General features: G+C 39.2%; 1 protein-coding gene across 2 annotated transcripts; it reads left to right on the forward strand.

The window, feature by feature from the left end:
* Positions 1–852: 852 nt before the first annotated feature.
* LOC130911963 (protein Wnt-5a-like) lies at positions 853–23,855 on the forward strand. 2 transcript variants are annotated; one of them, XM_057829664.1, is made up of 5 exons: positions 853–1,255; positions 3,436–3,584; positions 5,554–5,801; positions 13,088–13,380; positions 13,831–23,855. In XM_057829664.1, exons 2-5 carry the CDS (start codon positions 3,448–3,450, stop codon positions 14,287–14,289), a joined length of 1,137 nt encoding a protein of 378 aa, XP_057685647.1. In that variant the 5' UTR covers positions 853–1,255; positions 3,436–3,447; the 3' UTR covers positions 14,290–23,855. The 2 variants fall into 2 exon arrangements, with proteins under 2 accessions (XP_057685647.1, XP_057685645.1); XM_057829662.1 differs by having other exon boundaries at positions 853–1,727; positions 13,831–23,854.
* The last annotated feature ends 791 nt before the right edge of the window (positions 23,856–24,646 follow it).

The raw sequence follows: 24,646 nt of genomic DNA on the forward strand, positions 1-24,646 counted from the left end.
ATTTTTTATATTAGGCTTAATCTTCGAGTTGGCAGGGGTTTAATTAGTCCTTGGAGTTGATTTTAGAAAATTCCATGCAGTTTGTCAGTTATTTGTTACTTTCAGGGCTCCGGAGTGGCCAAGCTAGTGCGAGTTAATGATGGTTGAAATCAACTCCATCGACTAATTAAACCCCCGCTACCTCGAAGATTAAGCCTTTTTGAAAATTTGGATTTTGGAAAGTCAATTACATACGATTACATTTTTCTGTTGTCTTTCCCTTGTTGAGGCAGCAAAGGGCAAAAAATTGGTATAAAGTAGCTGATAAATTACTTTTTATGTAACTTAGTTTCTTTAATAATGTAGTAATCAGTAAAGTAACTACTTTTTTTTTTTTTTTTTTAGGTGTAATCAGTAATTAAATTACTTTTTCAAGTAATCGGTGACAACACTGGACACTATTAAAACACTATACAACCTTCGACACCGGTCGTGAGGTTCACTGAATAATATTCGACGAGTAAGCCTGTGGATTTCTGCTGCATGTTTGTAGATCATATAGCATAGAAAAATAATTACAGTATAGGCTGCTGGAAAGGCCCGTGGGTGATGAGAGCAGCCTGTTAAAGCATACGATGCGATTTTACTGAGACGAAACTCGATCTGCAAAAGGGGAAAATCCTAGCTCTGCTCTGGAATGGATAAGGTAATAGCCTCAGGTGTCTTTAAAAGTTTATTTTAGGTAACAGAGAGGTTTGTTTTGTTACAGCCTGTCCCACCCTCATCTCTCTCGTTCTCCATTCAAATGACTTCTTGCTTCTTCCATTTGGTCGCCTGGAAGATACTGCGCATGCGCAACGCGGAGGCCTCTCTAGTCCATATTCACTGTGGGAGGAGGCCACACGAGCAGGTGAGAGAGGGAGAAAAAACTCGAGAGGGAAGGACAAGTCTTCTGCCGCCGCTGCACTTGAGCACGCACACGCGGCATGGGAGGACCAAGCTCCAGATCCTTTTAAAACGCTGTACTTTTTGTCTGTTCATTCTATTTTACTTTTATTTTTGCCACTCTTGGCAGCGTGCACGCGCTAAAACGCACCGTCTGGAACATTGTTTATATTTTGTATTGCTGGAACTATTGTTTGGACCCTGTGTCGCAAGGCGGATCATTGCTTGCCGCGGCTTGGATTGAGGAATTGTCAGAGACAGTCTAGCGCAGAATGGGAGTTAAATTGACAAGTCGCTCGTGGCGTGGAACAACGCGTGGATCTTTTAGAAGGTAAAACGCTCAACGACCTGAGCGCGCGCACGGCTGGGATTAATTGTATTTTTTAATGGATGTTCTTCTATCACAATCATTCCAAATCCTGTAAATTACTTCAAAGTGATTTGAAACCGGCCCTGACATTTGTCCTTTCCTACCATTGTGACTTTTTTGAACAAAAATATTTTGGAGGAAAAAACTGCTCAATTCCTCTCATTAATTGCCATAAAGCACTCACTCCATTTAACTGCGCTGTGCTCCTTCCGAGTAATTTAGCGCACGGAGCGCTTCCACTTCTTTTCATTTTATCGTGATTATTTTTGGGGTGTCCAAACCTGAAGAACTCCCAACGTTATCTCCGATCCAATCACATACCGGATAAGGATAAAACATCAAGGAAAAGGAAATAAATTATCCTCCAGGGCAACACTGGGATTATTGGTTTGACATCGTCTGCGGAGAGTGGAATACATTTTCCGGCTCCCTGGTGAGTACATTATCTCTAAATTTCTAAACTAGAACAATTTAATTGTTGAATAACTTGCATGTGAAACATGCTCATAGATTTTTTAATTATATATTGCGTCATCGTGATTCAATTGACATTTAACTTGGAAATAACTTCAAATTAGACTAGTATTTTTGGTAAAATTATTAGTTGTTAGTGCTGCCTTAAATCAAAGCATCGTACAGTACTTGGCTCCCTCTCCTGGTTTGAACACCAATAAGGGAGAAACAAAGGCCATAGAAAATTGTGTAAAATGTAATTGTATTACATATGTATCACGTTATTTTAATCATTTCAAAGGGAAATTTCAATGTTTTTAATGGAACTAAATCTAAACTAAATAGACAAACTAAAGACAAACTTCTACCGACCCCCCAAAAATCTTTTCCACAATTCCATTTAATACTGTCGGTATGTGTTGCCATGGTTTGTTTTGCACAATTTAAGATTATTCACTGTTGAAAACGTACTTGGTATCAATTTTGTAAACTGAAATAAATGAAATTTGGTGTCACTATATGATCATTTTTGACACCATCCCTCTAATTCACCTCGAACGGAAGTGGGCTCATTTCGATGCCACATTTAGCTCCACAAATGGGTGTGCGGGTTATCAGTCAACAGGTCAATGAGCAGGGCCACTTTTGTTGGGGTCAAATGTTTTCGAGGTGGGGTCACCGACTGCAGGGGCGCCTCCAATTTTATGCACTCCAGCGTAGAATTAACACAGCTTCAAATACACTAAGTAATATCAGAATTAGTTTTCTTTTAACCTCAAATGGAGCCGTTTGTTTGGTTTAAAATACAGTTGTATGCACCTGTGGCTTTGGTGCGCCATGATTTGTCCTCATTGTTTGGCTGCAAAATAGTTTAATTCTGCACATATTTTCAAATGTAATATTAGACCCAAAACCCACTTAAATACTTGATGTACAAGTGATTTCGTGTGTACTTCCCTTTTGCGTGAGTCCAGTTCAGAAAATCTCGCCATGTGATAAAGTTGAGCAGTTCAGGGCCCTCATTTCCTGACTTCTATAGCTGGCTCCAATTGTAAACTTTGTTGCAAAATTATAAAGGAAAACTCTAATTCCGTATTTTTTTTCAAAATTTTTTTTGAAATATAAAATAGGTCAGCATCATCAGACCTAAGCACCTTCCGCTGACGTGGCCCCCACACCACTCACTTTGATTTTACCATTATTGGCACATATCTTATGATTTTTTTATTGTTGTTAATCTGAGACTGTTATTGTTTTTAAGTCACATAAATATTATTTATGAGCATATTTTCAATTCTTTCAAATCTTCAATTAAGCAGGGTTTTCACAAAAAAAAAAAAAAAAAAAAATCAAACTACTGGTATACTTACATTCATTGTTGATGTGTTAACTCTCAATGAGCACTCGACTTCTGTGCACGCAAACCAAACTGATGCTTCTGTAGAGTAAATGTCAGGAATGCATCAGGCTGAGGTTTCAAGGCCATTGTCCTCCTGCCTGGCTCCACATCCATCATCTGATTCACACTCAGCAGCTGTAAAAAGTCAGCTCATACACACACTGTCCAACCTCAGCACAGTAATATGCGTGTGAAATAATTCAGCTGAAAATATTTGCTGCAGCATGCCCAATTTACAGTGCATTTGAGTATGTAAACATGAATGACAAGCTGCTTTGTCATTCCTCAGATTGGCGCTGCGATGAAGCTGGGACTGGATTGTATGTGCCAGCCGGCCTGCTGGCCTCTGGGAAGCGTGTTGGACTCCAGACATTGCGTCTTTGCACTTACAGTCCTCACACTCCTCATGCAGGTGGTGGTGGAGGCCAATTCATGGTGGTACGTACTGTGTATTTGTCCATCTGTGGTGGTGTGTATGTGTATTGTTTGTGCCATTTTGGTTTTCAACTTCGTAGCTGTGTAGCCCTCTTGCCTGATTTTCATATTATTTTTTGTTGTTGTTGGTGGTGGTATTGGATAAAAATTAAAGATTTGTATTTTTGTAAATTGACCTGGCTTCAGTTGCACTAACACAATCTGCTGACAGTTGCACATTAACCTTTCAGAAGCCTACCCCCCTTTATCCTTGTTCACTTTTGGCGAGTCAATGATGAATATTGTGGATATAGAAATGCAGAATTACTGTGGTTAACATGGTTTGACTCCAAATGTGTGTAGAGGTATCCATACATTTGACATGTATGTTTGACCACTATTTTGGAAAAAAAAAAAAAATGTTATTTATGAACAAAACACTGTTATTTCCAAATGTTTATTGAGCCAAGCAATCAATTTTACATTAGAAAAAAAAATAAAACAAAAATGTCACAAAATTATGAATTATAAATCACAGTGATTTCGATTTAATCACAAATCTATTTAGGCATTGTGAAATCTGAAACTGATTAATTTAAAACTATTTTAATTTCAGGAAGCCACGACTTAGTCTTTTGTATGAACGGACACAGGTGAAAACAGCTTTATTTGTACCTGCTTCCTTCTCATGAAAAAGCATTTAATTGTTCTGCCTGCCACTATTTGTCATAAAATTGCATGATTTCTCGAAGAACATGATCTCTCCTGGCAACCTGGTTAGGAATCAACCCAATAACTTACCTCACAAAGGCAAATTGTGTGCTTGAAGAATCTCCCTCTCAATCTTTTTCGCTACCAAGTATTGAGCTATTCCATAATTGGAACTCTACTCAAATGGAAAGATTTTATTTAAATTTGCTTTAGTTGATTCAGGAAAGGCCAACAATGACATCATGCAGCAATCAAAAGTGAAATTAGAAATGTAATTTGTCGATGCTATACAATTGAATATTGGATCACGTTCCAGGCCAAAAATGTGCAGGCTTACCATGCGGTACAAACTCCCATTGAGTTTCCTCTTTAAGAGAATGTCAGGGGTAAATGATTTAAGGGGGAAGCATGTCTGCGTAGTGTCTATGTAGACTATATTTTCCTGCTGTGTGTGTGCGTGCGTGTTCCGTTGCAGTTCCCCCAGTCGATCAAGTTACATGAGAGGCTAATTGTCTCTCTCGTGGGGCTCGGGGATGGGCTGCTTGGATTGTCCTGTGGCCTGGAACCAGATGCCCGGAGTAGTGCTGCAATTTCTTAATATCTCTCTTTAAATCATTATTTCGCACGTTGTGCTGTAAAATATGGGAAAATGATTTGTATGAGAAAATTGAGTGAAATTTCCTCTTTAAATCTTATGTCCAGAAAAGATGGTGGTGAGCTGGATTACTTTAAAGGTATACAATTGTAGGGAGTTTTAATAGTGGAGAAACCTGAAAAGGGCAAATGTACATGCTTTTTTTGTTTTTCAAGCAAAAAAAAAAGCCTCCCAAAAGCTGTAAAAGTAAAACAAAATAAAAAAAAAATAAAAAAAACACTCAGCTGTGGGACATTGGCTCTTATATTGAATTGCTCACTGTTGAACTTCTTCAGCATGTGAAAAGTTGAGCATTTCTTTATTTAAAATGTCGTAGATCCTCCCAAAAAGTATTAAATTTCTTTTTGTTTTTCATTTCCTCCTTTCCTACTGTGTACTTCTTTTCTGCTCACCGCTTGCATCCTTGGCCCTGAGAATCACACTACTTTTTAATGCATGTCATTAAGATTTAATGCTGTTCTGAGGATTATACCACACAATAAAATGTTCCAAGTCTGACAGGCAGAAAACCAATCAGCTGTTGATTATTACATTTATATATAGTTTTGTTCCTGACTGCTCATTTTGTTTGGCGATTGTACCCGATTGAAAACACCTGCATGATATCCCGCCCTGTACTTCATCCAGGTCTTTAGCGATGAACCAGCTGCTGATCCCAGAGGCCTACATCATTGGTGCCCAGCCTCTGTGCAGCCAGTTGGCAGGTCTCTCACAGGGCCAGAAGAAGCTGTGCCAGCTCTACCAGGACCACATGCAGTACATTGGTGAAGGTGCTAAGACGGGCATCAGAGAATGCCAGTACCAGTTCAGACATCGGCGTTGGAACTGTAGCACAGTGGACAACTCTTCTGTCTTTGGACGGGTCATGCAAATAGGTAAACGAGATTGAGGATACAGACATATGTGGAAACTGAAACGCAGCACATACAGCATGTACAGAGCCAGTGGTTAGCTTGGCTGCCATTTTTGCGTGTAACATACCAGAAAATGAGGTTTTCACACTGATGGATGGGAGACGGTCCTACAAATCAAGTGTGTGTGTGTGTTTCACTTAAGCACAGTATGTTCTGATCTCATACAAGCTAGCAGAACTTTACGAACCATGCTTGGATAAAACCACTTAATATTTTCTTTGGACACGTGCCTGCTTCTCAGGAAAGAAAAAAAGTTGACGTCAAGTTTTATTGATCATAATCTTCCAGATGGATCATAATAAATCCAGGCGATATGGTGATTGTGATGTCAGTAGTGTTGCTGCAGTTTTGAATGCATGGTGGAATTTCTTATTAGTTATTAGTGACCATCCTTGAGGAATATGTGTTGGGGTACAAAGACTTGTCACTTTAGGTTTCATATGTTTTAGGGCTCAGGGATATACCTTTTCAGGCACTGAAATTGTGTACCTCAAGATAGTTATTTGGACATGAAGTAACAACATACATAATTTTCTTTTACTCTGATTTTTGAGAATGTGTTCAGAAAAAAAAAACATTTTTCTCCCCTAATTTTTTTATTGGTCGGGCCTATTTGTTTTTCACTTCCAGGAAAGGCTATACATTTTTGAAAGATATGTCTCCAGAGCTCTTTTGCAACCCTGTTTTGTACGTACTGGTAGATTGGAATTAACTTTGAGGTGCTAATTGCTCCAAAACTTCACAAGTCTGATAGCTGAAAATGCAAATGTGGATGATCCCAAGAAGCACGCTGTGGTTTACTGTCATGGAATTGGGATGTCACAAATTTTACCCAGTCGTATCTTGAGATTAGATTGGCTTGATTTACGAGGTTTTCGAGAAAGGAGTCGTCAGGCCAAGAATTTTTTTTTTTTTTTTACTTGCGATTGCAAACTTGAGATACAATTTTTGAGTGAATTCAACTCATGTCAGTGTCAGAAATTTAAAAAAAAAAAAAAAAGAGGCTTCATGCTGTTCATTGCAGCTCCTGGTTTACTTTTAAAATAAAATTGTGTTTACAAAACATCCACATACGATCTCCCAGATTATAATTTAACACTTAATCGGAAACCCAATAAAAGGCTAAAACATAGCATCAAGCATATGTAAGACGTAGCATGTAGCATATGCGGCAGGTTTTTTTTTTTTTTTTTTAGTCATTTAACACTAAAAACAGATATTGGAATAAAATGGTAAAACACACCAATAGAAAGGAAAGCTCTAAATACTTGGGAAGCCTGTACTGTATCATCTGAAAAGGACAACAAATAGACTATTAATGTAGCTTAGTGACAAGCAGTGTTGTTCATAATGGCGTTAGTGTATAACTGCATTTCTAAAGGTGTTATTTTTTTCAGTAGTGAGTAATTAATTAATTTTTCCATCTTTGCAATCACTGTTACACAGAGGATGTGCAGTGGCGCATCAGTATGTTACTACAATTTCGTTGAATGAAGCGCAAGTTGTCTTGATTTTGTCACACATCTGCCTGCCTGCCCTGGAAAGTGCAGAACAGGAGGAGGCAAGGTGGTGGTGACGCAGTTGCAAACGCGATGATGTTTGGCTAGTTTGCTCAGAGCGTTAACAAAGTATTTGTGTTCGCATTAGCATTTAGCGTGGTGGTGCATCATCTTACACTCTTAGGCAACTTTTTTTTTTTTTTAGATACAGTTTGGCGTTCAGGTGGGTAGAATTAATTGACAATAATGTACTGTTTTCCTGCTGAGTGCATTATCATCACCAAGTTGGATTGTACTTGTAGACGCTACAATATAGTGATATATATATATATATATAAAATATATGATATATAAAAAAATATATATTTTTTTTTAATTTACAAAAAAAGTCACTTGCACTAAACTTTTCTTGAATGACTTATTCATGAACAAATAGAGCAAAAGCAGGAGATTCAGAGCCTCGCCTGCTTATTGAGAAATATATCTATGTATATTAGGGGTGTTATGATACACACAAGTCACGGTTCAGTACGTACCTCGGCACGGGGGTCACGGTTCGGTACGGGTTTAGTACAACAGGAAAAACAGATTTTTTTCCCCCACAGCATTTGAAAGTTTGAATACCGTAACACACTTATATAAGTGAATTTTTTAAAAAAAATGTCAAAAGTGTGACCTACGTTTTTTTTTTTTTTTTTTTTTTTTTTTTAATTGAACTGATTTTTTCATTCCAGTCAATTAATATAAACATATTTTATGTGAAAGATGTTATAAAATGTATAATGTAATAACTTGTTGAACATAAAAAGTACTTACTTTGCTGAGTAACTAATTACTCTTACAACGACTTTTACTTTTTGGGAGAAGTAATTTGTAACTGTCACTAATTACTTTTTTGAAGTAAGGTTAACAACACTGCTGATAAGTGAGCAGTCTTTGTATGTCCACGTCTGTATTGGACTGCCCCCAGGTGGCTAACTCACACACAGCAGAGTGAGCAGCACAATGTCCATTTAACTAAAGCAAAAAATGTAACAAATACTCCAATCTTTTGTTTTAATAATTCGTACATTATTTTTTAAAATACAAATTTCTTTAGTGATTTGTTTTTTCATTTGATTAAAACATATTTATAATACATATATAGACAAATTTCAAAACTGTCCTATATGCATGTGTGATACATCATTGGAAAAGTTAAAATCTCAATTTTCGGGGGGAAGAAAAAGTTTGAACAGGAGAGCATTTAAAAGAAAAAATTAAACCCTAACTTGAGGTGAGAGCATGAGAGAGCATAATTAAAGACATCATGATTTTAACGTGATATTATCGCGTACTTACCTTATTTAAATCTAGAAACTCCGTGTAGCATGTGTCAAGACATAGCTGTGAATGGCCACAGCCAGACTTTTTGGAGATTTTATGGGTAAAACACGGTAATATAACAAGGGTAGAGATGCTGAAATCGCAGACATGAAGGAGTGGTCGAACGTATTCTTTTTAAAAAATTACACTTTTAAACGTTTTTAAATTTCTCTTTGTTCGGATCGATTATTTATAATCTAAAATATCGAGGAAAATGCGACAGTAACAAAAAAATACAGTTAAGCGATAGTTATGAGGTAGATATTTGTGACCTCTATACAGACACAATTTTTTTCATTGTGACGTAATTTGTTTAAAAGTTTAAAATATGCGAGTGAATAATTTTTGGTTGTTGTTGTTGTTTTTTTTTTTTTACGAAATATTAGACGTCAATGATTCTAAGCTGAAAATGATAGACATAGACAAAATTATACATACTAGTATAATTGTTTTTGTAGCTGGGTTGAAACAAAAGAGGTTGCGCGGTGTCTAAACAGGGGTCTTCGGGGTAAAACGGACAAATGAAAAATAGTTCGGGGGCTTAATGCGCCATGAAACTGCTATGGGAGCATATAGACATATTGTTCTATCAAACACAACCGTTCTTTTGGCTTAAAATAAAGCAGTTTATTATATAGTATACATATATATATAGTGTGTATATATAGCAGTTTATTATATAGTGTGTATATATATATATATATATATATATATATATACCATTGGTTCTTAACCTTGCTAAAGGTACCGAACCCCACAAGTTTCACATGTGGATTCACCGAACCCTTTGGAATTTGATAGTAAAGCAATTTTTTTATAATTCAAAACCGATATATATCGCAGCTAGCAAGCTAATAATTTAGCAAATTCCCATTCAAAATTGTTATCATTCTTTTCATTCATCATAAATTCTTCTCATTCATTTCTCACAGGTCAAAATTTGAAACCATGCTTCTCTGTGGTCTGTTGTATTCCCTCATACGAACTGCAAATCAACCTTCCACTGAGCAAATCCGTTCCTCCTTCTACCAGATCAAATGATAAAATGGATTAAGCCTGTTAATTGGGAGCAAATCAGTCCAAAATTTGGTCTAAAAAGCCACTTTGCCTAGGTTTAAGCAGCGTACGAAAATAACGCTCTGTGTTTCTTCACCTTCGCCCAACCCCTTAAGCCTGAGTTATGCTCCCGCGTTGCGGTGACGGCGCAGCGACTATGGCGTCATTCGACATTTGATGGTTCTCCGGCCAGGTGACGCGTTGCTCTGTAATTCATCGCCAAGCCACTAGAGGGGTGTGGCGTTTGTACGGTTTTGGGGCATGCTTGTTGACTTCTTCTTGTCTAGTTTAATTGAGAAAGAAGATAAACAATGCAAGATGGAACGCTTGAATGTGGATTTTCAGCTCATCAACATTGAATAAACGTTGATCATACAAATGTTGAGGCACAGGCGACACAGAAGACTGTTTTGAGGCGGTCTGTCCAACTTTTGATGCTGCATAGAGAGTTTTAGCCTCGGGTGAAAATCAACGAGCTGTGGCGGCTAGCTTCAACTTGGCGTCGAGAACTGCGTCCATCATTTGTCCAAGGTCTGCAAAGGCCTCCAGCCCGATTTGTTTGCCGTATTCTACAACCAGCCAGTTGGAAGCCATAGCAGATTTCTGGCGTCTATGGAACTTCCCAAACTGCGTTGGAAGCCTTGATGTTAACATTATCATAAAACCAACGAGGCACTCTCAATCAGTGATTATGTATCCTGTGTGAACTGTCTGTTGTTGAAAATGAAACATCAAAACAACTCTTTTGACACCAAACCTGTGCTTTATTCTTCATATACTTGAAGTGTGACATGTAAATAAGTCACAGACTCACAGTAAACAGATGTACACAATAAGTGTGTAGTGCACCAACCAAAAATACGACATAAAGTGATAAAGAGCTGGCAGTTTTTGGCCGACTGGATGACCGCTTCGTGTGGCCACTCGATTCCGAATACACACGTCTCGGTGGTCCTCCCATTTTTTTTTATTCAGTTGCTGACCTTTCCATTTGGCAATGGCAATCTTAATGATGTCTTGACAAGACTTGCTCTTTGATGATACTCCCGTCGGCTTGGTCTATTTTTGCGTGTACAATGGCGGTTATTTCGAGCTGAACCGGAAACAACAGTCTGAGTGGACCAATCACAGTCCATTTCCATCACATCATCTGCGTCGACGTGAAAGCTAGGGTTTGAAAATTCAATAGGACTGCGTCAGGCTACGGCGCAGGGTCGTAAATCAGGTCTTCCTTGCCGGCGCAGGTCTGACGCGGAAGCATAACTCGGCCTTTAGACTCACTCACCGAACCCTTGGGGTTCGATCGAAGCCAGGTTGATTAAGAACCACCAATACATACTGTATATTTGTATTTTGGGTGGTTGAAACGTATTGATGGTGTCATTTCAATGGAGAAATACTGTATGTCTAAATCAAATTAAACTGGTATCTCAATATTCATATTCAGATTTAAATCATTATTCGATTTTTATTTATTTTTTTTGGGGGGGGGGCATTTGGAATTATTCATTATGAGCATACATGGTTGTAAATCAACCATTATATTTCTTTTGCTCGGCAACGTCATCACGCACAGAGAACTTGATGACTCAAATCCCGTCATATCCCTGTTCTGCCAAATCCTGCGTATTTGTACCTTTTCGTTAAATCATTTAATCCCGGTACTTTCTAAAGACAGTAAAAGACTTAACACCTTGACGCCACATTTAGTAAAAAGAATAAGATTTAAGAATCTTTTAATTGTTGTTTTTTTTTTTTTTTTTTTTGCTTTCAAGTAGATGCTAAATCAGGTTGAGAAAGTTAATTAAAATGCAAAATGGCAATGAATAATCACATTACAAGAGATAAGAAAGATGCAAATTGGCGACAACAGATATGGGGGATAAAAGCAGTGTGGCTGCTTTAATCTGGAATATGACTAATTTGGTGCAATTTATTGTTCAAGTGTTTCTCTAGATCAGTGCTCTCCAAACTATTCCACATAGGGCCGCAGTGGGTGCAGGATTTCACTCCAACAAAACAAGACCATACCTGTTCACCAATCTGGTGTTTTATAAGTGTACGGTAATCAGTTGATTGCAGTCAGGTGCTGCTTGTTTTAGTAGAAAACTACTACTACACGCTGTAAATTGATCCCTCGCCAACACATGAAAATCGAAAATCCATGAAGTAGAGGTGGAGCGTATTTACATAAAAATTTGTTTATATTTATGTATTTAGATTTAACAGCATTGGAATACACTAGTGATCCCCTGTTTTTCGCGGTTAATGGGGACAGAGCTTATTTATATTTAAAAATGATAATTATATTTATATATATATATATAAATAAAATCTTTTTTTGGGGGGGTTATTATATGTTAGTCAATTGTTTAAGCGTGTTCTCGCTGTCTGTAGAGACTGCTTTTTATTTTAAAGCAGCAGCGCTCAGGAGGTTGGGTTCAGTTACTCTGCCTTGTTCTTTTCTTTGGGTGGTTCTAAGGCAGGGCAGAAAGGAAAGGAGAAGACACTTGAGTCTGTCAACAAGTTTTACAGTGCGCTAATATTCAAAAGATTCATTTATAAAGTAAGGCATTTGGGTAATAAATCCGCTCCTCCCGGATCCACTCATTCCAGAATATCTCAGCCGGCCGGATACAGTACAACTCAAAACGTTCGAACAGGTTTCTTTCTGAAATGGTTCCTTGTCGCTGTTGATGCCTCCCTTTTGAGTTTCGATGCAGGGTGCCTTTTTCCATTCACGTCTTCACAAATCGTTTCAGATTTTTCTCTTTCTCTCTCCTCTCCATCTGCTTCAGTCGTTAAAGAATTTGGCCTTAAGGTTCAGTGAGATGTGCATTTCCATTTGCATCGGATGCGTTGTATGCTTTTGTCAGCTGTTCTTTTAACAGTTTTTGTCCAGGCCTCTGCTCAGTTTTGTTCCTTGGTCATGATGTTGAGTGCCAAACTGCCGAGGTATATTTTGAGTTGCTTTTTCGATAGGAAATTATGATGTAGGGTGGGGTTTTGTGGGCAAAACCCCCAGAATCTGTCATTCGTGACAATGTGAAAGAGACCTTGTGGTTTTCCATTTGGTGAAACTCTCAGGCTCTTTGTGGGGTGAATTCTTTGTCCTCGGAGGGCGCTGTGCACGGTCTGGCTGAAGACCAGCAATAACAAACCAAATTCCACTTTTCAACGTTTGACTAAAAACCTGCTCAACTGATCAGGTGTTCTGTAATAAGTACCATTAAACGCAAGTCGTCTTTCTAATCCGGTTTAACGGTTACATGGTATCAATTGCTCTGATTGATTTGCACCCTAAAATTCCTTTTTATTTGTGCACAGGCAGCCGTGAGACAGCCTTCACCTACGCCATCAGCGCCGCCGGGGTTGTCAACGCAGTGAGCCGTGCCTGCAGAGAGGGGGAGCTGTCCAGCTGTGGGTGCAGCCGTGCTGCCCGGCCCAAAGACCTGCCCCGAGATTGGCTGTGGGGCGGTTGCGGAGATAACCTCAACTATGGCTACAGGTTCTCTAAGGAGTTTGTGGATGCTCGTGAGCGGGAGAAGAGCTACCCCAAAGGCACACAAGACAGTGCAAGGCTTATGATGAATCTTCATAATAATGAGGCTGGAAGAAGAGTAAGTGCACAGACACACATTCAAAGCAGTTTTTGCTTCTGAAACATCATGGGCTATAAATCCACACACTCTAGCATTCTGAATGTGCTTAAAGGTCCAAGCTGGAATTGAGACAACCCAGGTCAATCAGATTCAACAACTCTGTCTACTCTCCCCCGCGGGTCTTTAGATGTGAGGAGCAGATAGCTATGCTCTGACAGTTCTGGGGTTTCATTTTCCTCCCCAAACATCTTGAAACCACCTCAAAGCAAACATGGAGCCAAGATATCTGTAGCTAAGCCCTTCTCTTACGACGACTGGGCTATGTTTTATTCTACTTTGCATTGCACACATGCACAGGATAAGGACATATGTGTGACTACAGCATACATCATCACTATACTGGAAGTCATTGTTTACTAACTTTCTGTACAAGTGCATTTATTGTTACTTTCATTTCTTTCCCCCCAGACTGTGTCTGACCTTGCCCACGTGTCCTGTAAGTGCCACGGAGTGTCGGGCTCATGTAGCCTCAAGACCTGCTGGCTGCAGCTGGCCGACTTCCGCAAGGTGGGTGACGCGTTGAAGGAAAAGTACGACAGCGCCGCAGCCATGAAGCTCAACTCACGCGGAAAGCTGGTGCAGATGAACAACAAGTTCAATCCCCCGACAAGCCATGACCTTGTGTACATCGAGTCCAGTCCAGACTACTGCCTTAGGAACCAAAGTACCGGCTCCCTGGGAACAGTGGGGCGTCTTTGCAACAAGACCTCAGAGGGTATGGATGGGTGCGAGCTAATGTGCTGCGGTCGTGGCTATGACCAGTTCAAGGCTCAGTTAGTGGAGCGCTGTCACTGCAAGTTCCACTGGTGCTGCTACGTCAAATGCAAGCGCTGCACCAAAATTGTAGACCAATTTGTCTGCAAGTAAGACTAGAGAAGAGTTGCAGACGATGGCGCTACATCTGTGTGAGCCAAGGAGTTCAAGACTGAGTCAAAGGAAGAGAGAAACTATATAAATTATATTTATAGAGTTAAACAATTATGCCATCGCAAAAAGACTTGACCCCACCCCCTCCTGCAAAAATAAAAATACACATCTTCAGGAACTGAGAGTATCCTAAAATATTTATTTTGAGATTGTTTTTATTTTGGCCAAGCTAGTTTTTAACACGTCTAAGTGCCTGGAGAGAATACCGCACCCCTTTTCGACAACTCGATTAGTTCCACAAAATGTTTTTTTTTTTTTGTGAGATTCGTCATTTAGATAACAAAATTGGATTGTGCTTGCCATTTTTCCGACAAAACGTAGCGTTTTATACTTGACGCAGAGTTGACTTCAAGGTTCTGCTTTGTTGTATGGCTGCATTGACAGGAGAATGCCTGTGTTGTATGGATGGATGTGTTTTCACGGGCCCGTTCCCAAACCAGCTCTCACGTCCCCGATTCCAACATCCTCACTCTCAACATGTGGAGTGTGAGGGGTCTCGTGGATTTGTATGAGGTCGTGGAGAAAAATGGGTTCAGTCAGAGGACGGTTTGGGGGCTGAGCTATTTATTAAGCTGTCCCTGAAGCCTAAATGATCCGCAGGTGCTGTAGAGGCCCTCTTCCATTATGCACTTTGATACAGAAGCTTAAACCTGTCTGTATGTGTCTGTTGGGCTGTTTTTTTCTGCAGTGCATCAGTTAATATGTCATTATTATAGCCAACACTGTTTTCCATAGTCATTCAGATTATTCATTTATCATAGTCTACAATACATAACTTGGTTTGAATATATATGGGCAAGGTTTTGATTACATTGGTGAAATAGTCCATGTTCTGTGTATATAGTATGTCTATTCAACTGATCAATTACTGTATTTATTTTCTTTAACCAGATCCATTATAGCAGCAAACATGACTTCTTTAGTTGGACACTCTATATGTGGAAATCACTTTTAAAAGTCTCTCTTTTAAATCTCTCACTCTTCTTCACGCTTTTTGTAAAGGGAAATGCACCTTATTTGTCCACTCACACTTTACTTCTCACTTGTGTTCAGTGCTAGTGTTTTACACATATTACACATACCGGATGCTGCCATTCCAATGAGCCGCATATCTTCTATACCACTCATTAGGCCACTCATGACAAAAACTATCTCCACCAGTCCAACTAAATTTATGTATATTTATACGCTTACGTGTTCAACTTGAGGGTCGTTAAATTTCATGTTTAATTGCAAATATTTTGTTACTTTTTACAAATTGGATTAATGCTCTACTTTGTTTCAATAAATATACATAAAACCAGAATATTTACTCATATCTTTGGCAAGTTGTCTTTTTTGGCTTGGCACAAATCGGTATGACAATAGAAATTTTCATTTAAAAGCAGGCTCCATTCATTTGGTCTCATTTTCACTAAGATTGACAGTCCAGCCTTTATGATATGAGAGCTGCGTAGTGAGGGAGCGTTTGCTTGAGAAGCATAAACATCTTGATTGTGGTTATTATACAATACGCTGACGGTGGGTCAGTAAATTGAACCATTAAATATTGTATTATCGCAAGACTGATTTGGGGGAGCAGGTTTGGGGATGTCTGGATCTTTCCTGGGCCCTGCCAAGATGCGGCAAAGAAGACAAGAAACAAGGGATTACACAAAAAGGGGAAGTTTGAGAAGAGCCGCAAACAATGTGGTTAAACGAAAGTGCAGCTAAAGTACGAGGTATTGCACTATTAATGAAGATCCGAGCTACGTAAGCAGCTCCATATAGTGGAGGAAGGGCAATGCGCTACGCTGCTGATGGAGGGCGGACACTCCTCCATGGTAACCAAATGGGACTGTCTGTGCTTCAATGTTTGGAATTTATAGTCTTGAGAATATAAAAAATTTGAACGCATATTTGAAAGTGATGTTTTTATTGCATTAAGCCACCGCATTACCAGCCGCAGATTTTTACAATTGAGGTTTTGGTTTAATATGCCGTGGATTTTCAGATAATTCAAAATCCTTGCTTAAAATGTGTGAAATTTGAATTTGTCATGTCGCCCGTAGATGCCATTTGAAATTAAGATGCAGCAGCAACACGCATAGCATTTTTTGGTAGTTCCAGCGTAATTTTACACCCACGCCAGATACAATTGTAACAAACGGTTAAATCAAGGCTTCTTGCAAACCAAAAACAATTATCTTTTAACATCTATGCTCCAGCTGTTTTATTTGATTTATGTAATTGTATAGCTGTACTCAATACCATGCCTAGTAATGATGGTAGATCATGGACAATGAGTATAAGAAGCAAACTGAGTAGAAGTGTAGGAAAACTCCTTACGAAAAGAAAAACACTGCGCACATTACAACCTTCTGTCAACATTGTGGTTTGAAATGAGTGTATCTCCGTCCAACGGCAAAAGCTCCTTGAAGTGCTTCAAGCCAGCATGACGCCTGTAATATCACAACACACTCCAGGTGCGCAGTAAGCTGATGGTGGAGGAAACCTGACACTCGCAGGTGCCCAGGTACACACTTTGCTCAGCTCCACCGCCTTTGCTTTCAAAATGTTTGAGTGAAAATGTGCACGGCTGTGAAAATATTTTTTTATGCCTGCTCTACACAGAACAACGTTGCCTTTTGCAGATTGTGGTCATGGGGCAAAAGATTGTTATTTGGGTATTGTACACATAATTTTACTTCACCGCAACTGTACGCACACATTCACATAACAAGAGAATGTTATAATTTGGAACTTCTTAACACAGGGCAATTTATCTAAAAAGGCCTACACTTTGTATATATTGTATGTGGTTCTTATGCATTAAGTTCTAGTTTTCCACTCAACTCGGTCACGTTTAGTGAAGTGGTTTCTGTCCATTAAATGTCATGCTCTGTTCCTTATTCTATGCAAGGTTGACGTGTTAATATCAAATCCATGCTTGTGACAACATTCACATCTAAATAGAATTTCGAACCACAAAACCCTGGTTAAAACCCACACAGTTCAGGTTAGTACATGCACACTCCACATGAAATGTTAAAAAAATTCTTCAGACACATTAAGATTTTGCTAACATTTAAAGGATGACAATGTGACAAGTTGTGTTTTCTTAAAACCAAGTCAACATGCCTTTGCTGAGCACTGCTTCTTGAGAGGACAACGCTCTATGACCTGTGTTCATGTAGGGCAGTACTTCTTAAATGGTGGGGCGCGCCTCCCCCAGGGGGTGCAGAGCGATGCCAGGGGTGGCGCATGTGACCTCGGGGAAAATGCTTTTTTTTTGTTTTGCCGTGCTAGAATACAGTGTACTTGCACATCCACTCAGTGGGTGGCAGTGGCGCTCTCATTTTCAGAGTGCGCGCAGTATTTTTGAACTAAGCAAGAGCCAAGAGCACACAGAAGAGATATGAAGAGCTAGCCTGGTACTCCAGACTCACCGCTGTTCCAGCTATTGAGTCTGGCCACCATTAAGCGGATAAAATTTCCAGGGCGGAGCAAGCCACAGCAAACAGACAGCGGAGTGGACCAATCAGCGACGGGCGGGACGAGGGACTTGCGCGCGGAAGTAAACATACGAGGAGAGCGGAGTTTATTCAACATGGCTAGCGTGAGACAGGCTGTTGTCAATGACTTGTGTCAATGTGTTATTGGTAATTTAAAACTGATTTTACCGTGGATTGGAACATATTCTCGGCTCTCCTGTTCGTCATCTGTGTTGTTGTGGAGACGACTTCCGACGCGGAAGAGTGACGTTGCTCGTTAAGAACACGTCACGCAAATAAACGAATCTGATTTGTCGATTGATTTTGTACTTGCTCGAGAGGCCGTTAATGGGCTGGGTCCCAGACTATTCTCACAGTGTTTGAAAAACACAGGGAGAACAGTCTGGCCGTGCCAGGCAAATGAAGAGCTAGCTGTTGGCCGTTTTCAAAAGCTGTTTTCCGGCCGGACTCACGCAGCGGCCCACTGTCTTCTCCGGTTCTCACGTGTCCACCTGAGAAGTGCCATTTTCGGCTTGGGATCGTCTCGACGACCCCCCTCAACTACGGTTCTCCCTCGGCCGCCGAGAGTGCGCTTTTTTTTTGGCCGTTTGCCTTTTCGCTTTGACTTTTAATACAGTGGGAGATGAGGAAAGACCACTGTTTACTGTGTCTAAAAATGATTATAGTGGACAGCCGGAAGCCAAATCAATTAAGACGCCACTTAAAGACATTAGACCTCAGTCTCATTGATAAGCCGCTTGATTGTTTTTCAGCGAAAACGTGCCGAATATTGCCAACAATCGTCCCGTTTTGTCAGTGTTATATCAGTAAACCAGTGAGAACTGTTAGCATGCTCAGTGCAAAATAACCCCACACCATTGCAGAAGAGGTGATACCGTGAGCAGCGAAAATAGAAACTGTCCTTCTGTCCAAAGACCCTTTTGTTTTCTTTTGTTTTGTTTCTTTGGTCAAATTTTTGGCATATTGTCCTCATGTGTTAATGTTTCTAATCAGTTTGAGTTTGTTATTATTTAGTGATTTTATTACATTTTATTTTTCAGTATGAAATGGTCAAAAGTGTACCTTAAGTGTATTTTTACAGTATGGATGTGACTTTTTTTTTTTTAAATTCAGGCAAACTGATATGCGTTAAGTCTTTTCTGTTACAAACAAAACAATGTTAAGAAAGTTATACTTCATTATAGGTTGGTCTGTTACTTTTTTTCTTTAATAGAAAAAAGGACACAATGTTAGGCAGAGGCGTACTTACAATAGTAATAGACAAATGATACTATTTACAGTGGCGCAGAGAGTTTGGGGGTCGCGAAACGGTTACATCTTCCTTGGGGGGGCGTAACAGAAAATAATTGAGAAGCACTGTTGTAGGGGAAAACGGTTAAGAGAAACAAATCAATGAAATACATTTCCACCAGTTTTCCCATCTGTAATATGAAACCTCAAACTTTTTTTTTTAAACTGTCATATAATGGTGGGGTGAATTCTTAGGTCCATATGAGCCTTCTTACTTACTGCTTATGTTGCCACATCAAATCACAGCTACATTGTGCACAACAAAGTGTCGTTGGCCAGAGCCACGGGACCGCCATAAAAACACACACACTTTCTATTGATCTGGGCACCTTTTGCTCCGAGATGTGAATCCATGAGCTGTCAGGTTCAACAGCTCTGGCAAAGCTCAGCCTTCGAAGCCAAACCTTGCATTGCTCCATTCCAAGGTTCTTACTGTAAAAGTCGCATAGCTAAAATCGGGCCAAAATAATTGTGCCCCGCATTGCTCCATTTAGAACTATTTGGGATTGTGGTTGTGTGTTTTAAAGAAGGGCAGGACGCCACACTGTGACGTTGCAAATGGTCTGGATTGGATCAGAAAGACTGGCTGGTGCCACACAGCTGCCAGCTCTTGCTTGCTTCGCTGCCAGTTCTATCCCAGTGTCCCCCCCCCCCCAAGAAACCACTTGCACCACAAGTTGTTTTAACAGGGCACAAAGCTGGGTGAAAATAGGTGGGACAAAGAGTTCACAGTTTCTCAATATGCCATGCCTGTGGCCTTTTTGCTTGTATAGTGTGTAATTGCATAGCATGTGCATGCATGGGAGGGCAAACGCAGAACAATTGGTCTCATAAATAAAATTTGCTCCAATCAGTTCTCATCATTGCAAATATTTTCACCAGGACTCTGTTAATCCTATTCTAGGTCAAAACCTTTACCCCTAAACCCTCAGTTACTCCCTGATATACGCGACTGTTAGCGAGCACACATGTCAGTCCAACTACAAAGCAGAATAAATGATATTGCATGAGGTAATTGCAAAAGAAATGGCAACTTGCAGAATACCCTGTGTGTGTGTGGGCGTGCATGTATGCGTGCACAACGAAATAGCAGTGTTGCAGCTCATCTCACATTATTGCTCACAGATGTGCAAAGATAATCACATTCATAAGGGAGAATTCCAATCTGTTATTGCATATTAAATGTCTGGTCGACCGTTTTGTCAAGTGACATTTTTCTTTCGAAGTGTGCTGTAATTTAAATTACAGAACTTGGATGACCAAGGTAAACATTCACAGTTGCGTGTTCTCAACCTTTGGACACATGATCTTCTCTTCTCATACAATAGAATGGACGGGATTTATTGGCTTTTTTAATGCTTACTTAACAACACACAGCTAAGAAAAAATATTTAACATTTTTACAATAAAATGTTTTTCTCCTTGCAATGGCATACAGTGGTGGTCAAAAGTATTGGCACCCCTGCAATTCTCCCAGAAAATAATTGCAATTACAAATGCTTCGATAGTAATAGCTTCATTTTTTGCTTGCAATGAAAAAACACAAAACAAATCGTTATCATTTTATACAAAACTCCAAAAATGGGCCGGACAAAAGTATTGGCACCCTCAGCTTAATACTTGGTAGCACAACCTTTAGACAAAATAACTGCAAACAACCGCTTCCGGTATCCGTCAATGAGTTTCTTACAATGGTCTGCTGGAATTTTAGACCATTCTTCTTTGGCCAACTGCTCCAGGTCTCTCAGATTTGTAGGGTGCCTTCTCCAAACTGCCATTTTCAGGTCTCTCAATAGGTGTTCAATGGGATTCAGGTCTGGACTCTTTGTTGGCCACATTAGAAGCCTCCAGTGCTTTCTCTCAAACCATTTCCTAGTGCTTTTTGAAGTGTGTTTTGGGTCATTGTCCTGCTGGAAGACCCATGAGAGAGAGAGAGACCCAGCTTTCTCACACTGGGCCCTACATTATGCAGCAAAATTTGTTGGTAGTCTTCAGACTTCATAATGCACACGGTCAAGCAGTCCAGGGACAGAGGCGGCAAAGCAACCTCAAAACATCAGGGAACCACCGCCATGTTTGACTATGGGGACCGTGTTCTTTTCTTTGAAGGCCTCATTTTTTTCCTGTATGACCCAGTTTAGGAAGTGGTACAAGCACATGGTTTTCACTGGGTATAGGGAAGAGGAAGGGGTTAAATTATAGGGGGGTTTCACATATCTGTTATGAGCTAAGTCCTGTTTATTTTTGTTTATCTTGAATCTTATGTATATGGTTATTTAGTTTATTTCATTGTTAATATGAGGACTTGTTACATAGGGCGGACATATATAATTAAGGAATAGAAATTGGGGGTAGGTTTTAATAAGCAAATGCTTCATCCTACTCCTTCTTGGACACAATGAATAAATTCTGATCTTGTTTATTATTATCATTATTGTCTTAACTATTGTTTCTGTTATCTCGAGAATATCATTGGTTCTGTCTGATTTAAAAAAAAAAAAAAAAAAAATCATTTTGTTTTTCGTTTTTTTTTTGTCTATTATTTTTATTTTTTTCCTCATGTCCAAATAAAGCATTCATTCATTCATTCATTCAAACTCTATGTTGATGTCTTTTCCCGAAAAGCTCTACTTTTGTCTCCTCTGACCAGAGGAAATTCTTCCAAAACATTTTTGGCCTTCTCAGATAAGTGACTTGGCAAACTCCAACCTGGCTTTTGTATGTCTCTGAGTCAGAAGTGGGGTCTTCCTGGGTATCCTACTATAGAGTCCCTTTTCATTCAGACTGACGGATAGTACGGGTTGACACTGTTGTACCCTTGGACTGCAGGACAGCTTTAACTTGTTTGGATGTTAGTCGAGGTTATTTATCCACCGTCCACGCAATCTTTCGTTGAAATATCTCGACAATTTTTCTTTTCAGTCCACATCTAGGGAGGTTAGCCAAAGTGCCATGGGCTTTACACTTATTGGTGACACTGCGCATGGTAGACACAGGAATATTCAGGTCTTTGGAGATGGACTTGTAGCCTTGAGATTGCCCATGCTTCCTCACAATTTTGCTTCTCAAGTCCTCAGACAGTTCTTTGGACTTCTTTAGACTTTTTTATATACAGGCAAGTAACAGACGCTGTTAATTACACAAATTAGACAAGATTCACATGATTTTTCAAAGGGTGCCAATACTTTTGTCTAGCCCATTTTTGGAGTTTTCTGTAAAATGATAATGATTTCATTTTTTCCATTCTCTTTTGTGTTTTTTCATCGTAAGCAAAATAAATGAAGATATTACTACCAAAGCATTTGTAATTGCAATCATTTTCTGGGAGAAATTGAGCATTATCTAACAGAATTGCAGGAGTGCCAATACTTTTGGCCAGCACTGTAGTTCCATTTGATTACATACGTACGTGTTGTATGAAAACTGCACTTTGTTTCCCCTTTTATGTTCACTTATTCATTATGATGTTGACAAAGCTTGTTTGGTTTTGTTGTGGTTTGCCATGAGATTCTCTCATTCATGTACTGTATGCACAGAAGTACGTATATGCCAAGTCAGAATGAGTAAATGATCATTTCATTCTTTGAAACCTTGATCTATTATATCTAAATTGGATCCTGTGCCCAGTTATGGTTAAATATTGTTTAGACAAGTAGTTATTGAACTTCCGTTTCCATCCAGATAGTGCCATTTAAATACTAACCACAGTTTACAGCCTGAGATTAAGTAATTCCCAAAGCTAAAAGATAAATTGCCAAATTATTTCGTAAACATTTCTCAACAAGCTGTTAAAGTATGAAAAATTGGAACTCAATTTTAAAACATCTGATTAACAGGATCATCCATCCATTCGTGAACTGTCAATCATGTTATGGATAAAAGGAGCATGTTGGAGATGAAAGGAAGAGTACATAGAGAAAACAACCATTCACACCTTTGGTCTTTGTGTACAGGATCAAATATTTGTATTTAAAAAAAGATTAATAGAAGGCTGAGCAATCCCACCACTGTAAATAATGCAGGTTAGTGGCTTTTAATTAGAAGAAAAGCATCACTGTCATTGCAATGGTGACTCCAGTTCACCTAATTTTAACTTCAGATCTTACATACATAACAACGTAACAGAACAATGGTAGTGGTGGAAAATATTTCAAGATGATAAAATGATGATTTAACACATCCAAAAGTTGTGCACAAGCACTGTACAACCATTGTTTTCGTTTGCTTTTGACAGGGGTCTTTGTACAATGAAATATTCAGGCATCCTCTTGACCTTGATTGATAAGGCTCTTCCAATATCAAAATGCAACTTTAATCACTTTAGCCTCAGTTGCACAGAATCCCAAAAGTAAATTCGACTACACAATCAAAAGAGTACCTTTGGAAAATTGCAAATAACGTAGAGGAAGAGAATGGACAGTGACTGATGGTCTTTGGGTCTCTCAGATGAAGTCAGTACTCACATTAATGAAGCATAGCAGGGGAGTGTTGAGGTTTGGTGGGAGCTGGTGAGTTTGGCTTCTGGGCCCAGTCAATCAGCAGCAAGCAAGCCACTGGTCAGTTCCTTTCTTATAACATGTAATAAAGATTAGATGATGGCAATGACAAGAACATCTATCTATATTTCTATTTCTGTTTAGAGTTTTCAAACAACCATATGGATTTATTGGTTTTTTTTCTGACATGTGAATGGTGCTCCCAACAAAGATAATAAATACTTCTGTTTTATATTTGAGTGTGTTGGTCATCAATATTTTGCTCACTAAGTTAGGTCAAACAAAGCATTACATTATTTAATCAATTTCAAATGTAAAAAAACAAAACAAAGGACTCCTGGCCAATGAAATAAAATGTGTCTGTTTTGACATAAACATAAATGCTCAATCCCAAACACAATACTGGGTATGACAAATGTGGGTAGCAATGGTAGAAATGACTTCATATGGTTGTTTTATAAATACTTAAAACTACAGAAAACATGGCCAACTGATAGAAACTAACAATGGAAAAAAAAAAATTCTCCAACATGGAATCGAGTAAAGATGAACCCCTCCTCTCACTCTCCACATTAGCTGTGTTGAAAGCAAACAGTCAATTGTTCCCAAAAGACATCATAGCGGTGTAGTCATAAAGTTGTGGAAAGGAGAGGTATTTCATTGCCAGTGTTATTATTAAGGATTTCCGTTCATCCGAAGAGGTCACACAGCAAGCATTTGGACACAGACAAGAAGACACATACGCTCATGTTCGAGAAAAAAAATGAAGAGACCACAGGATATTTTTCCAATTTTCTATTCCCTAATAACATTGCCTGTCTTTTTCCCATATGACTGACACCTTGGCAAGTCAGCACCACCATTAAAAATGTGAAATAAGGTGTTTAAGCAAGTGTTGTATACTGAGGCATTTGTGGTTCATGAATACAACGCTGCAGATGGAAAAATAACGAGGATTTGCACGTAATATCTCCCTTGATTGAACTCACGCTTCCTAGTTTACTTCCAGGTGGGACT

The sequence above is a fragment of the Corythoichthys intestinalis genome, chromosome 2 (genome assembly GCF_030265065.1).
Source record: "Corythoichthys intestinalis isolate RoL2023-P3 chromosome 2, ASM3026506v1, whole genome shotgun sequence".
NCBI lineage: Eukaryota > Metazoa > Chordata > Actinopteri > Syngnathiformes > Syngnathidae > Corythoichthys > Corythoichthys intestinalis.

What these genes read in the sequence shown, in the direction of transcription:
- LOC130911963 (XM_057829664.1), top strand. Translation starts at nt 3,448, where the DNA reads ATGAAGCTGGGACTGGATTGTATGTGCCAGCCGGCCTGCTGGCCTCTG. An exon ending in GTGGAGGCCAATTCATGGTG is followed by an intron (nt 3,585 to 5,553) that starts GTACGTACTGTG and finishes TACTTCATCCAG; the next exon opens with GTCTTTAGCGATGAACCAGC. An exon ending in ATAATGAGGCTGGAAGAAGA is followed by an intron (nt 13,381 to 13,830) that starts GTAAGTGCACAG and finishes CTTTCCCCCCAG; the next exon opens with ACTGTGTCTGACCTTGCCCA.